The 16,117-nt window shown below is 51.3% G+C and overlaps 1 protein-coding gene across 3 annotated transcripts; it reads right to left on the bottom strand.

The window, feature by feature from the left end:
* Positions 1-4,007: 4,007 nt before the first annotated feature.
* ZFP41 (ZFP41 zinc finger protein) lies at positions 4,008-15,083 on the bottom strand. Of its 3 annotated transcripts, none has more exons than XR_009697682.1 (3): positions 14,582-15,083; positions 10,203-11,789; positions 4,008-4,058 (listed from the first exon to the last, which is right to left on the bottom strand). XR_009697682.1 is itself a non-coding variant. In XM_061171913.1 (2 exons), exon 2 carries the CDS (start codon positions 11,604-11,606, stop codon positions 11,010-11,012), a length of 597 nt encoding a protein of 198 aa, XP_061027896.1. In that variant the 5' UTR covers positions 11,607-11,789; positions 14,582-15,083; the 3' UTR covers positions 9,019-11,009. The 3 variants fall into 3 exon arrangements, 1 of the variants encoding a protein (XP_061027896.1); XR_009697681.1 differs by lacking the exon at positions 4,008-4,058 and adding an exon at positions 8,252-8,879; XM_061171913.1 differs by lacking the exon at positions 4,008-4,058 and having other exon boundaries at positions 9,019-11,789.
* Between the last annotated feature and the right edge of the window lie 1,034 nt (positions 15,084-16,117).

Here is a 16,117-nt window from a genome sequence, read left to right as displayed (position 1 = left end):
ATGGAGAGGAGGCTCGGTGGGGCCCCGTGTGGGCGGCAGAACTGACAGTACTCGCTGCCCCCTGGGCTGTGGGGCATGAGGACACCTCGGGGTTCAGGCAGGAGGGAGACGGGGAGATGGCAGGGGAGAGGAGGGGGGTTGTGATGGAAATGCACACAACCTAATTCTCCTTGGATGTGTCCTCCCCGATGGTGGACAGCGGTGGCCGTGGGCTGGACTTTCACCCTTTCTCTTCTTCAGTCTGTCCCGCTGGTTCAGTTTCAGAGGGATGGGGGCAGCCTTCTGTTTCCCATGAGGGTGGGGAGACCTCAGGGGTTCTAATTACTCCCGTGGAGACTTTTAGCCAATCACCCTTTTTCTTAGCACCTCTGCCCCACTGTCAGGGTTAGCCGGGCCCCCATCCCCAGGCCCTGCCAGCCTTCTCAGCCTGAATGTGCACCTTGTCAAGTGTGTAGGCTTCTGCCGAAAGCTGCTTCTCCTCATTTTCCAGCTTCTGAAACCTCCAGCCAACAGCGCTTACTCTTCTCTCTCCGGCCTTGTGAATCTTCTCTTTAGCCCTTCGCCTAAGTCACGGATCTAACTCGGGTCCCCACCCTCAGCATCCTGGGCTCTTTAGGACGCTGAGCAGCTTCCCTGCCCCCAGCAACTGACAATAGCACCTCCCCTCAGTTGTGACAACCAAAAAAATGTCCCCAGGTGTTGCCAGTGTCCCCTCCTGAGGGCAGAATCGCCCCTCGTGAGAACATCTGCTCTAAGAGAGGCAAAGTGAGCAGGGGCACAGAGGGGAGGACTGACAGAGCGTGTCAGAGCTCAGGACCTGAACGGGGTGCTTACAGGGTCTGGGGGCAGGCAAGGTCACGTCACACTGCAGGCATGAAGCAACGACAGGGCCTAACTTTGTTTCCCAGGTAAAAATGTCCCCCTGCTTTTGGAAAGTTCGCTTTACACCACTTTGCCTTTACAAGAGACCTACGTTAGTACCTGTTTTCCAACAAATCCAAACAGGATTTTAGCTTTTTTTGAATAAAGGCAAAAAGTAAAAACAGCGCTCAGCATTTGTTCTGCAGCAGCTGCAACCGAGGCCGCGAGAGTGGCCCTGCCAAGCTCCTTTGGAGCTACACTCAGCGCCAAGCTGCCAGGGCTGCGAACCGCGTCTGGGGGCGTCTGCGCTTCCTCTCGATTTGTCTTGTGCGCCGTTGAGCAACATGTGTCCTAACAAGGTAACTAAGTGCCTCTTCGCTTTATGCCGTTTCGGCCTTGGAAGGTGTCACAGGAACGCTCTGCTTTTGGATAGCAGGGGAACCTGTATCCAGGCTCAGAGAGGCGGTGTCTATTGAGGAACACGGTATTTTGCTGTAGCAAGGGGTCATGCCCATCCTAAGTTAGCACATTCCTTTTCTTTTTTTTTTTTTTAATTTTACTTATTTTATTTTTGGCTGCGTTGGGTCTTCATTGCTGCGGGCGGGCTTTCTCTAGTTGCGGCGAGTGGGGGCTACTCTTCATTGCGGTGCGCGGGCTTCCCATTGCGGTGGCTTCTCTTGTTGCGGAGCATGGGCTCTAGGCCCGCAGGCTTCAGCAGTTGTGGCTCACAGGCTTCAGTAGTTGTGCCTCTCGGGCTCTAGAACACAGGCTCAGTAGTTGTGGCGCACCAGCTTAGTTGCTCCGCGGCATGTGGGATCTTCCCGGACCAGGGCTCGAACCCGTGTCCCCTGCATTGGCAGGCGGATTCCTAACCACTGCGCCACCAGGGAAGCCCAGCACATTCCTTTTCTGATTTGTGTGTTGGTCTCTTACAAGTTTGGTTAAGAGGAGGTGGCCCCCAAGAGACGCATCCAGAGGCAGTGACCAGCTGGGACTCTGGCTCTGCAGGCCTGGGCCAGACCCTGAGCTGGGAGATGGTCTCTCCCTTGAGGCAGTGGCACCTCCCTGGGGACTCTTGACTGTGGGGCGAGCAGCTGAATGCAGTGAACAGGTCAGAACAGATGTTTATTGTAGGAGAAAACAAGATCCAGACGCAGCAGGACAGGGAAGCACTGACGGATGCCCAGGGCATCTGGGAAGAAACGTGGGGACCAGCGCAACACCCGTCTGGGTTAAGAGAACACCGCGTGAAAAGCAAGCCCCGGGAAAGCGAGGCGAGAACAAAAGAGAACATCTACCCCAAATGTAGACCACACTTGCTTTCCACGGACTGAAGGATGTGAAAATAAAGTAAAAGTTCAACAAATTTGACTAGTTGGAAAGTTGCATTTCTAGGACTAAAAATAACAGCCGGAAACACTAGACTGGGGAAAGCGTCTGCCCCAGCACAGGCCCAAGGCCACCCGCTGTGCATAGGCGTTTATAGCCCATGGCCACCTCGGTCCACCAGGGGAGCATGAGGAGACCAGCAGCCCCAGTGCTGAAGCTCTCCAGGAAACACACACGCAGCAACACCAGAGGCAGACAGGACCAGAACGCTGCGTGCGTGAGGCTGCAGGGACACAGGCCACGCGGGGCCGCAGGGAGCTCGCAGGTGTGTCGGGCGCACCTGACACCGGGGCCGCCCAGTGCCGGCATCGCTGTGTGCACTGGGGCCGGGGCGCCGGGAGCTCGCCCCGAGGGACAGCTGTCCTCAGGCCTTGGAAACCCCCGTCTGTGGAGTCTGCAGCGTCAGCCTCGCCCTGTGGCCGGGCCTGGATCCTGCAGGGGCTCTGGTCAAGGGGGGGACCTCCGGCTCCCGGGTTCGCTGACAGGTGGCTGGAGTTTGTGCGGAAGCAGCCAGGAGACAGTGAACTCCGAGCTCGGGGCAGGGGTCCTCGAAGGCACCGGCTGCCTCTCAGAGCACAGCCCTGACCCCAGGCAGTGGATCCCGGGTCATTCCCGCCCTGTCCGCCGCCATTTCCCTCTCTGGTCCCAACACTGCTTCCTTGGGCCTCGGAGACACCCGCTTTACCCCTCCATCTTTGCTCAATGAAAACCCCACCCTCACCGTGACCTCTCTCTGTGCTGCTCCAGAGCAAATGCCCAAGTGCCCCAGCACCAGGGGCTTCCATTGCAAGCAGGGCGACTCGGAGCCCTGGCCTTGCCCACAGGGCCCAGGCCAGCCCAGCGTCACTCTGCAGTGCATCTTGGTGTCTAGCTCACCGGCAGAAGAAAGGAATGATCACATCTTGGTGCCCAAAATGGGGACAGACATGAGTGGCCATTAGAAATAAAGCCCAGGTGACATGGTGGTGCCCAGAGCCTCCCCAGGGGTGCAATGGACCTGGCGAGGGCGACCTGGGCCGAAGCCCATCAGCCCCGCCTGCTCTGTGGCCCGCACCGCCAGCTTCCCTCAGAGCACAGGATCTGGCATGAAGGACCACAGACGTCATGTCCCCGGGACATCCGCAGGTGTCCTCACGTCCATTCAAGGCCCTCTGTGCCTTCGCTCTGACGCCAGGGCATGCTGTCCCAGCGCGCTCCGTGCTGGCCCCGGCGGCGGGGAGCCTGCCCGGTGACTCAGGTGCCCTGACGTGTTTCTGCGGTCGCTGCTTTAACAGTTCTCCTGTGTTCGGTGGGGAGGGGACACCCTGAAGGGCATTTGCCGGGACAAGCTCCGAAGCCAAGGAGGTTCTGACTTGGCCGGCAGCTGCTTCCTCCTGGAGCCTGTCCTACAGCACTCCTGGCTGAGGGAGGGGAGCTGAGCGCCTCAGAACCTCCAGACGGTTCCCTGCAGTTACTTCCCCTTTTCATCTCACTGCTTTCACAGGGCCTCTCAGCCGAAACACCTCCCTCCACCTCCACCTGACCCGATGGCAGGCACTGCCCGAGGGTGGAGTGTCTGCTGCCCGGCCACCTGCCCTGCGGTGACAATGCCCGCCCTGCAGTGACAGCCCTCCGCGCCCGTGTCCCCGCACGCCCCTCCTGCTGCCTAGCACGTGGACCGCAGGGGCGTCCTTTCTCACCATGGCCGTTCTCTTCCCTGCCTTCTTGACCTCTGTTCCTCCCTGGAGCTCAGGAATGTGGAAGCTTTGCTAGTTTTGAGGTTCCTTTTCACGCATATTTCATCAGGAACTTCTTGCTTTGGGGCTGATCTGCTTTCACAACCGAAAAAGGACGAGAAATACCTTTTGAATAAATAAAGCAGCGCAATTATCACCTGGTTGATAATTGGGAAATTATCAACAGTTGGGAAATAGCCAACTGTGTGAATAAGGCCATGGCTCTGGGCACATGGACACGCGGACACTGGTATTTGGTGGGGATAACAGCCACGGGGGCTGGAGGAGAGCAAAGTGGGGAAGGGGGCACGGGCTGTGGCTCAACCCGTGTATCCCACCCTGGGTGGCAACAAGATTTCAAGGAAAGTGCTTCAAAACTTGGGACTTCCCTGGTGGCACAGTGGTTAAGAATCTGCTTGCCAATACAGGGGATACGGATTCAAGCCCTGGTCCGGGAAGATCCACGTGAATATTAACAGTGATGGCAGAAACTCTGTACTGCTCTTGTTTTCAAAGAGAATGCCGTTTAACATTTAACCTTAAGGTTTAATTTGCTATAGGTTTTTTTGTTCTTTGATTTTTATTTTATATTGGAGTATAGTTGATTTACAATATTGTGTTCATTTCAGGTGTACAGCAAAGTGATTCAGTTATACATACATATATGTGTGGGTATATATATATATTCTTTTTCAGTTTCTTTTCCCATATAGGTCATTACAGAGTACTGAGTAGAGTTCCCTGTGCTATACAGTATGTCCTTGTCAATTATCAATTTTTATATATAGTAGTGTGTATATGTTAATTCCAACCTCCTAATTTATCCCTCCCCCCCACCTTTCCCCTTTGGTAACCATAAGTTTGTTTCCTAAGTCTGTGAGTCTATTTTTCCTTTGTACGTAAGTTCATTTGTATCATTTTTTTTAAGATTCCACAAATAAGTGATATCATATGATACTTGTCTTTCTCTTTCTGATTTACTTCACTTAGTATGATAACCTCTAGGTCCATCCACGTTGCTGCAAATGGCATTATTTCATTTTTTTTTATGGCTCAGTAATAGTCCATTGTATATATATACCACATCTCCTTTACCTATTCCTCTGTCAATGGACATTGAGGTTGCTTCCATGTCTTGGCTATTGTAAATAATGCTGCAATGAATATTGGGGTGCATGTATCTTTTGAAATTATGGTTTTCTCTGGATATATGCCCAAGAGTGGGATTGCTGGATCATATGGTAGCTCTATTTTTAGTTTTTTAAGGAGCCTCCATACTGTTCTCCATAGTGGCTGCACCAATTTACATTCCCACCAACAGTGTAGGAGGGTTCCCTTTTCTCCACACCCTCTCCAGCATTAATTATTTGTAGACTTTTTGATGATGGCCATTCTGACCAGTGTGAGGTGATACCTCAGTGTAGTTTTCATTTGCATTTCTCTAATAATTGGCGATGTTAAGCATTTTTCATCTGCTTTTTGGCCATCTGTATGTCTTCTTTGGATAAACGGCTATTTAGGTCTTCTGTCCATTTTTTTGATTGGGTTTTTTGATATTGAGCCACATGAGCTGTTTCTATATTTTGGAGATTAATTCCTTGTCAGTTGCATCGTTTGCAAATATTTTCTCCCACTCCGTGGGTTGTCTTTTTGTTTTGTTTATGGTTTCCTTTGCTGTGCAAAAGCTTCTAAGTTTGATTAGGTCCCATTTGTTTATTCTTGTTTTTATTTTCATTACTCTAGGTGGATTCAAAAACATCTAGCTGCAGTTTATGTCAAAGAGCGTTCTGCCTATGTTTTCCTCTAAGAGTTTTATAGTATCCGGTCTTACATTTAGGTCTTTAATCCATTTTGAGTTTATTTTTGTACATGGTGTTAGAAAATGTTCTAATTACACTCTTTTACATGTAGCTGTCCAGTTTTCCCAGAACCACTTATTGAAGAGACTGTCTTTTCTCCATTGTATGTTCTTGCCTCCTTTGCATTGATTAATTGACCATAGGTGCGTAGGTTTATCTCTAGGCTTTCTATCCTGTTCCATTGATCTATAAGTCTGTCTTTGTGCCAGTACCATACTGTTTTGATGACTGTAGCTCTGTAGTATAGTCTGAAGTCAGGGAGCCTGATTCCTCCAGCTCTGTTTTTCTTTCTCAAGATTGCTTTGGCTATTCAGGGTCTTTTGTTTCCATACAAATTTTAAGGTTTTTTTGTTCTAGATCTGCAAAAAATGCCATTGGTAATTTGATACGGATTGCCTTGAATTTGTAGGTTGCCTTGGGGAGTATAGTCATTTTGACAACATTGATTCTTCCAATCCAAGAACATGGTATATCTTTCCATCTGTTTGTGTCATCTTTGATTTCTTTCATCAGCATCTTGTAGTTTTCGGAGTACAGGTCTTTCACCTCCTTAGGTAGGTTTATTCCTAGGTATTTTATTCTTTTTGATATGTAGGCAAGTGGGACTGTTTCCTTAATTTCTCTTTCTGATCTTTTGTTCTTATAGAAATGCAACAGATTTCTGTGTATTAATTTTTTATCGTGCAACTTTACCGAATTCATTGATGAGTTCTAGCAGTTTTCTGGTGGCATCTTTAGGATTTTCATGTATAGTATCATGTCATCTGCAGACAGTGACAGTTTTACTTCTTCTTTTACAATTTGGATCCCTTTTATTTCTTTTTCTTCTCTGATTGCTGTGGCTAGGACTTCCAAAACTATGTTGAATAAAAGTGGCCAGCGTGGACATCCTATCTTGTTCCTGATCTTAGAGGCAATGCTTTCAGCTTTTCACCACTGAGTATGATGTTAGCTGTGGGTTTGTCATATATGGCCTCTATTACGTTGAGGTATGTTCCCTCTGTGCCCACTTTCTGGAGAGTTTTCTATTTTTTTTTTTATCATAAATGGGTGTTGAATATTATCAAAAGCTTTTTCTGAATCTATTGAGATGACCATATGGTTTTTATTCTTCAGTTTGTTAATGTGGTGTATCACACTGATTGATTTGCGAATATTGAAAAATCCTTGCATCCCTGGGATAAATCCCACTTGATCATGGTGTATGACCCTTTTAATGTATTGTTGGATTCGGTTTGCTAGTTATTTTGTTGAGGATTTTTGCATAATATCAGTGATATTGCCTGTAGTTTTCTTTTTTAGTGGTATCTTTGTCTGGTTTTGGTATCAGGGTAATGGTGGCCTTGTAGAATGAATTTGGGAGTGTTCCTTCGTCTGCAATTTATGTCGTCTATGCATCTATGAATTTATGTCATCTATGAATGCAATCTGTCTGGTTAGAGGATTCTTCAGGCTATTTCCTCGAGTTGGCTTCAGTAACTCATCTTTCTTCTATAATCCACTTCATTTGAGTTCTCACATCTCTTGGTTCGACAGTTTATCCTTCTAATCTCTGATGTATCTGCCATTATCCTCCCCTTCTCACTCCTAATAGCTCCTTTGCTCCTTCCTTCTCTCTTTCTGGATCCCACTGCCAGGGAATGTCAATTTTCATAGTCCTGTCAGAGAACCAACTTTTATTAAAAATGCTCTCCATGGTATCCATTCCCATTAGTCATATTAATTTCTATAATTTATTTCCTCCGTTCTCCTTTGAGTTTATTCTGTTGGCCTTTTTTCACTTTTAAAGTTGGATACTTAGCTTGTTGATTTTCAGCTCTTCTGCTGGTCACATAAGGCTACAAATTTCCGTTTGGCTTTAGTTGCACCAGAAGTTCTGGCAAGTTGTATTTTCATTATCATCCAGGTTTAAGTATTTTATAACTTTGATTACATTTTTTCTTCTCTCTTTTAAAAAATTTATTTATTTTTGGCTGTGTTGGGTCTTCGTTGCTGTGTGCGGGCTTTCTCTAACTGCGGTGAGCGGGGGCTACTCTTTGTTGCAGTGCGCGGGCTTCCCATTGCGGTGGCTTCTCTTGTTGCAGAGCACAGGGGGCTTCAGTAGTTGTGGCACGTGGGCTCAGTAGTTGTGGCTCATGGGCTCTAGAACGCAGGTTCAGCAGTTGTGGTGCACGGACTTAACTGCTCCGTGGCATGTGGGATCTTCCTGGACCAGGGCTCGAACCCGTGTCCCCTGCATTGGCAGGTGGATTCTTAACCACTGCGCCACCAGGGAAGCCCATGTTTTTCTTCTTTGACTCAGGCTACTTAGAAGGTTTTCTTTTTCGGGAATTTGAGTTTCATTTGAAGAGCAATAGCAAAAAAAAAAAAAAAAAAAAAAAAAAACCCATCAAAATAGATTTATCTGAAAGATTTGGGTTCAGTGCTTGGTGGTGATGTGGTTTCATAATGGTTAACTCAGAAGAAATGGGAAATGAGCCCGTCTGTCTGCGCCAAAATGACAGGAGGCAAAAAAGACGGTGGACTGATTTTAGTTTGATTGTGTGATTTATTTTCTCATGTCTCTCTTGTTTTCCTGGTTGATTTCATTCTCTTGAGAGAGGAACTGATGGTTGTCTGCTTGCACAGCCACCTCTCATGCCTGTCCCCTCACTAAGGACACTAACACGTGACCAGAGCTGACAGTGGCTGAACTGGGGGTCAGCACGACACTGAGGTCACACACAGTCACTGACCAGGTTGAGCACTGTCAGTGCCTCCAAGTCACCTCTGAGGAACCATAGGCACAAGGAGGTGAAGGATGGGCCCAAGGTCCCACATCTCCAAGGCACGAGGGTCGAGTCAGTAACCCCTGGCTTGAGAGACTATGCTCTTTGCCACCTGCTTCCTCTCTAGAACACAACAGATTAGAATGCTTCTTCTATCAAATTGGCGAGATTAAAACCCATCTGCTGTCTGTGCACTGCTGGGGCACTTATGCAGCACAACCTGGGGGAAGGTATTTGCCAGAATGATCTCCCCGTCAGCTCATTTCTGGCAACCGGTCCTGTTGGCCCTAAATGTGGAAAAGATGTTTACTGCATTGCTTATAATGACCTAAACTGGAAACAGCCTACATGCCTTTGTTAGGAGACGGTTAAGTCAACTTTTAATTTAATGGATCATTATGCAGCCACAAAAAATGCTTCCCATTGGTATTAACGTGGAAACATAATAACATAAAAAACGATAATTTTTCTATAGTACATGTGATATGTTGTAATTTATGGTACATTTATACAATATTTTATATATAACAATATATCCATCATGGTATATTATAAACCATAATAAATAAAAACCAAACCAAACCGAAGCAGATGCAGACACCCCGGGAACGTGTCACATACCCTTCATCTGGAACCGGCCAAATCCAGCCCACTGTCTGCTTCTGTAAATAAAGCCTTATTGGCCGTTTCTGTGCTGTGACTGCTATTGCATGTCATGGCTGAGCTGAGTTGTGGCAGAGACCTTATGGCTACAAAGCCAAGAACAGTTATTATCTGTCCCTTAACAGAAATGTTTGTCAACCTGCCAATCTGCATTGTTGTTATTGCTTCTTTGCTCAGCCTTTGAGAGCAGACTGCAGATGTCGTGACCCTGTGGCCCTTGAGACCTCCGCATGCATCTTTCATGACAAGGACGTTGTCTGGGATGGCTGCAGGCCATCAAATCAGGGAGCTTTGACACTGATGTGGCCCCCCTCCCCTGTGGACAGTCTAGACCCAACGTTTGCCAAATGTCCCAGTGACCTCCTTTATAGCAACCTTTCCCCACCCAGGATCACAGGTGTGTTTTCCCTAAGCCAGACCCTGGCACCTGTTTGAACAACTTTGCCTCATCACATCTCCAGTTCCGGGGCTGTGAGAGCAGGATCACAGGTCACACCTGGGGCCTGCCTGTCGGGGGAGGAGGAGGGCCTGCTGAGCTGTGAAGCGGAGGTGCCAGCTAAGGTAGAGCTGTTATAACGTCATAGCTTTTAGAAAGAACAAGAGTAAGAATCTTAACCTGGAGGGATGTTTCCACTGGGAGCACTCTCTCCTGTCTCCTGAGGGAGGAGCCCCCAAGACCAAGGCCATTATTAGTTTTCTGGGTCCAAAGAGCTGAAAATGTAGGTATCAACATTTTCCTGATAAAAAGCCCTATTACTTCCTGGATGACAGTCACCTCGCCCCTCTTATACTGTGCTGAAATTCTGGGACAAACCACAACCCCGCCCAGGAGAACATGGAGGCCCATCCAGACCACTCTTGGAGGGAAACCAAGGGCAGGCACAGCATGTGGATGTGAAGGGGGTAGGATGGAACCTGGGGGCCAAGCACAGAGAAGTGGAACTAACCTGAACGGAGAGCTGGCCCTGGGGGGCAGGCCCACCGTCTCGTGTCTGAAAGGCCGCATGGCAGGCAAAGGCTGCATCCAAGCTGCCGTCAACATCCCGGGGCCCCCCATGGCCAGGGCAGGAAGCTTCCACAGCGGCAGCATTTAGTGTCCTGAGTGGTCCACCTGGTAAGTCAGGCTGCTCAGCTGGGATGATGGCTGATGCGGGAGGACACACAGAGAGCCCAGTTCCTGGGAGCAGGGGCCAAGTTCAAGGAATGGTTCTGCAGAGAGGAGGGAAGGCAGAGGACAAAGCACAGCACCGCCGCCACAGCCAGCCAGGGGGACAGTGGGGTCCCCAGTGCTCACTGCGGAAGCACTGCCATCCAGCTCAGGGCCACAGGCCTCCTGCCAGGCTGCACGGAGATGGACTTGGGACCCAGTGGGCCAAGGGTCTGCAGCTCAGTCTTCAAAGGAGCTGGTGGGAGGGCCGAAGCCAGCATGGGAGTCACAGGCGGAGGCGGCAGTGGGAGGTGCTGGCCGTGCTCAGGTCTGAAGCCTGTCCCCTGGACAGCAGTTTGTACACTCGCCTCCCTGGTGCCACAGCTGCGAGGAGCTGCCTTGTTATCATGATGTCTTGCCCCAGAGATCCTCTAGACCAGAAAGGTCTCCGGCCACACTGGTGTTTGCTGACCTGGCTGGGGCGGTTTTCCTGGTGACGGCAGGACCCCCAGGCCGATCAGACGCCAGGGGACGAGGACCCCCAGGCAGGCCTGCCAGGACAGTTCTCGCGGGCACAAAGCTCCGAGTCTGGATGGCTTCCCCACGCTCAGTGCTTCTTCCTTGGGTGACGTTTCCGATGGCGAATAAGACATGAGCTGTAGGCAAAGGTTTTCCCACATTCCTTACATTCGTACGGCTTCTCTCCAGTGTGGGTTTTCTGATGTTTTAGGAGATTGGAACCGCAGTTAAAGGCTTTGCCGCACTCACTGCATTCAAAGGGCTTTTCTCCGGTGTGAATCCTCCGGTGCTTGGTCACGTCGGAGCTGTGCCTGAATGTCTTCCCGCACTGGGCACACTGGAACGGCTTCTCTCCAGTGTGGACTCTCTGGTGGCGAACGTGATCCGTCTTGTGCTTGAAGACGCGCCCACATTCCCTGCATTCGTAGGGCTTCTTCCTCTGGAAGGGAGTGAACACAGGAACCCCCTCAAAGTCATCTTTAAATGAAGCATTGAAGGCCTCAAACATGTGTTCCTCGTCCTCACGACTCAGGCGGGGTTCCTTAGTGTGCTTTTTGGCCAAAGTGGATCTCTGGTTTGGCTTCTTTTTCCTAGATGCTTTATCTTCCTTGGGAGTGTCCTTCTGCACACGTACTTCTTCCTCTGGGGTCTGTGCCTTCTTTTTCTTGCCTGTGGGCTTTTCCATCCTTCTTGTCCCCAGGAGAGAGGAAGGACCACTGGAAGCCGGCAAGGGCCAAAGAGAACGACCAGCAGCAAAATTCTCCAGCCTTACGAATTTCCTTGTAACTCCACTTCTTCAGAAAGGTCTTGCTTTAGACACAACACTGTATTTTTCCAAGCTGGTAACTGCAGTTCTGGAACAGAAACTCTGCAACAAAGAGAAGAGCACCAACAACCCTTCTGAGGCTGGAGAGAAACAAGACCATGAACATTAGATTAAACGAGTGTTTGGGAGGAACACAGCCATGAGGTCTTTGAACGCCGAGTTACGAAGGGACAGATGGGCAGGGAAGGGGTGGGGGAGGCATGGGAACACGGCCCCCTTCCCTTCCCTGCTCACGTATCCCACCTGGACATCTAACGAGTCTCAGGCTGGACGTGACCAAACAGAGCACTTATTTCCCAGAAACCCACCCCCGTCAACCTCACTGTTCCCAGTTTTCCTCATCTCAGTAGATGGCATCGTCGTTTACTCAGTTGCTAACCAAGGAATTCTTTTTTTAAAAAATTAATTAATTAATTAATTTTTGGCTGCGTTGGGTCTTCGTTGCTGCGCGCGGGCTTTCTCTAGTTGTGGCGAGCGGGGGCTACTCTTCGTTGCGGTGCATGGGCTTCTCACTGAAGTGGCTTCTCTTGTTGCGGAGCACAGGCTCTAAGTGCGCAGGCTTCAGTAGTTGTGGAATGCGGGCTCAGTAGTTGTGGCGCATGGGCTTCGTTGCTCTGCGGCACGTGGGATCTTCCCGGACCAGGGCTCGAACCCGTGTCCCCTGCATTGGCAGGCAGATTCTTAATCACTGCGCCACCAGGGAAGTCCCAACCAAGGAATTCTTATTCCTCTGCCAGGGGCCGGTGTCTCCACACCTGCGTCCAGTAGGACTCATGTGTACCATGGACCAACGACTGCCACGTGGTCCCCAAATTGGAGTTTTCCCCGCCCTTTACTTCCTCCTTCTCCACTTCTTGTAGTTGGGACCAGACAACGTGCTTTTGGAGTTACAGGCTGTGGGAGCCACATGTGACCCTCATGGAAGGTACCTCCCATCACCTGGAGCCTGGATTCTGAGCTGGATGAAACTTGCTCCCACCCTCACCCTGGCCCTCCCTTGGGTCCATCCTCCACAGAGCAGCCAGTGAACCGCCATCACATCTCTGCCCAAATCCCCACTGGCTCCCCTCACACTGCTGCCCCTGTGCTTCCCCACTCCCCCAGCCATCCTTAGGTTTGCCACACATTCCTTCCTGCCTCAGCGCCTGGCTGCTCCTAGACACAGGTCCTGAGAGGAGGTGTTGGTGCTGGCCCCTCACTCATTCAGAGCTCTGCTCTGAGGGCCCTTCTCAGGCAGTCCTCCCTGACCCCACTCCCTGGTTCCCTTACCCGGCTCCCATTCTCCTTGTGGCACTTAACTGGAGCCAACTCATCCACTGAAGGCCAAAACTCCAGGGAACCATCAACTACGATCTTGCTTGCATTGTCTAAAAAATCTGACATTCTCTGTCTCTAATCCCATCTAAAAGAATCCCAATTTCACCACGAATTCAAACAGGAATCAGTCGGTCCCAGTGATAGGTCAGGTCCAGGTGCTTGTAGAAGCATCACCAGCATGGCTCATGTTTCATTGGTTAAGAACCTTCATCTATTTCTTTTTCGTATTATTTCTGAGCTTCGTTGACCTGCCTCTTCCCTCAGTGCTAACTAATGCAATTCCAGGATAAAGCCTTGACAAACTTCAGGCTCTTTAACCACTAGCAAAAGAAATCCTCCTCAAGATTAGGAGAAAGCACTTTCCAAAGAAAGCAGATCGTGTTCTGAGTCCTCAAATCATCCCTGAGAAGACCTCCCATGGCCTGTGCTGGTTACCCGATCTACTGGGAGGTCCATATCCTGACAGGCTGTCTCACCCTACAATGTGGTGCTCTGGGTGATAATGTTCCAAGTGACATACGTTTTGAGGTACAAATGCTTTGAATTCCCTTTAAGTTAAAGGGGGTACTTGGGCTTTCATCCACTCTCCCATGCATAGAGGCAACGCATAAAACGACTGGACAGGTTTCCCAACTTGACAAGAGTTTGAGAGTCTGGTTTCTTCTAAATGCAAATGTTTAGATACATCTGACTTGGTTTCAGGTAAACGTCCTTCTCTGAAGGCTCTGTTGGAGGGAGCTTCTGGGAGGAGGCTGCTCTCAGCATCAGGTGAGAGCCAGAACTGAGGGCGACGGAAGGCCACCTAGGCTGAGCGAAGCATGCACAAATACGGGAGCATCTCTGCTGGGGAGGCAGGCGGAACCAGGGCAGAGGCTCACGGCCCCAGTCAGCCAGGCTGGAGTTTGAGCTCAGGTGTAGTGTTAGTAGGAAACAGATGAAAACCAAGAACCAACAGGAAAGTGCCATCAACCCTCTAGCCCACGGCTCTCCAGGGAAGGTGTAAACTCAGCTTGGCTCTGTGCTGACCCACTTGATGGAGAGGGGTGGTCCTCGAACCCACTGAGCCTGATAACTGCCGGCTGTGCTCCAAGAACTGTTCCCCCACCAGGACTCCTGTCACCCCACGTGTGGCTTGTCACTGATGCGGCAGTCTCCCGATGAGGCGAGGGCTCTTCAGGGCAAGGATCGTGTCTTTTTCATCCTTGAATCCCTAGTTACTTGGCTGTAGCCTGCACATACTGCACCTCAGGAAACATTCTAGATAATCGTCTTGTCTGCCTAACTCAAGCTGGCAGGTGCTTAATGGCAGAGACTGGACGTACTCACTTCTCTAAGTCCCGTGCACACCAAGGAATAAAACATTTAATTATTAAAAGCGGCGTAGACCTGAGGTCATTGTCTTGGTCTTTTCATTTCACAGGCCTGTAGGCCTGGTGACTGCTACAGCCACGCAGAAAACTCAATCCACCTTGCCAGAGCAGACGAGAACCCTGACCTAAAGGCCGGGGTGCTGGTACCTGCTGTGCGACTTCAGTGTAGCTCCTTCACTCTCTGCGCCAGGCCTCTTGTAACATGAAGCTTTGGGTATCCTCCTGCAGCAGGACACTCCGTGATAACCTCACTTGTCCTCAGAAGCCGGGGTCTCAGGGAGAGACTGGATAACTAGTGGTGGGAGATCCAAGGGCAAATATGCACCCAAGCAGTCTGTGGGCCCCGGGCCCGCCAGCGGGCCCGCAGCGGTGTCGAAGCCGAGGAGAGGGCGCCTGACAGAGCCTCGCCAGCCTTGGGCCCGGGGACTCCACCTCCATCCGCACGGAGCTGGTCTTCGAGCCTCGCCCTCCTCCCCGCGGCGCCCAGGAGCCGAGAGAGGAGTGCCGTTGCTCTGGGCGGGGGGCCCACGCGACGCCAGAGGGACCCAGTGAATTCCTGCATGGAGGTTGGGGCGGGCGCGCCCCTCGCAGCGTTCCCGGGCCGGGAGGCACGCCTCGTCGCCGAACCCCGCCGCAGCCCAGCTACCCAGTGCCGGGAAACTGCACAGTCGAGCAACCCCGCCCATGCGCCGGCCGGAAGGGCCCGCCTCTGGGCCCGCCCCTTCCTGCGTCGCTCTAGGAGGCGAGGGCTCGGGCCTCTCTGTGGTGCTCCCGGGAGGGCTCCGCCCCTCAGCTGGTTTCCCATTTCAGGCGATCCCCGCTAGCCCGCCCGCCCGCTCGCCTTCGGTGCCCGCAGGAAGAGCCTGCTCCCAGCCGGCCGTTTCCGGTGCCGCTCTAGGTGGCGAGGCCCCAGCAACTCGGTGGTGCGCCACGGAGGACCCCGCCCCCGAGCCACCTCCTCCCACTCCGCTGGGGTCCCACACGCCCCCTCACGCAGCCACCGCCCCCCATTAGCTGCACCTCAGTCACCTCTGCACCCGCTCCCTTACTCTTGTGCCCCCTTACTCCTGTACTCCATCACTCACTTCAGCCCCCCTCGCTCCCCCCGCATCCCCTTCCTTCTCTTGTGGCTGCCCCCACTCACCCCAGCCCCCTCTCTCACTCGTGCCCTCCTAGCCAGCCACCTGTTTGAGTTCCTTAGAGGCAGCAGGCACGCTGTGGCGTGCGTTCAGTTGCACTGGCCACTCGCTCTGCCTGGGACACTTGTCCCCAGCTGTCTGGTTGGCTCACTCCCACTTCCGCCTGCTGAGAGCTCACCTCCTAGAGGGGACCCCTGACCACTGACTGCCCTGTGTGTATTAGTTTCCTGGTTATCACAAGGTTAGCAGCTTAAAACAATACGTGTTTGTTATATCACAGTTCCTGTGGGACAGGAGTCCAGCGAGTCTTAGGTGGTCCTCTGCTCAGTCTGGCAAGGCTGCGGTCATGGTGTCCGCGGGCTGTGTTCTCAGCTGGAGGCGAGACTGTGGAAGGATCTGCTTCCACACTCATGTGGTTGTTAGCAGGCTTCCTTTCTTGGTGGCTGTGTGACTGAGGGCCAGCTTTTTCTGGGCTGTTGGGAGGCTGACCTTAGGTCTTAGAGGCTGCCCACAGTTCCCTGCCATGTGACCCTCTTCATGCTCC

The sequence above is a fragment of the Eubalaena glacialis genome, chromosome 17, assembly GCF_028564815.1.
Source record: "Eubalaena glacialis isolate mEubGla1 chromosome 17, mEubGla1.1.hap2.+ XY, whole genome shotgun sequence".
Taxonomy (NCBI): domain Eukaryota; kingdom Metazoa; phylum Chordata; class Mammalia; order Artiodactyla; family Balaenidae; genus Eubalaena; species Eubalaena glacialis.
This window is presented reverse-complemented; position numbering and strand designations above follow the sequence as displayed.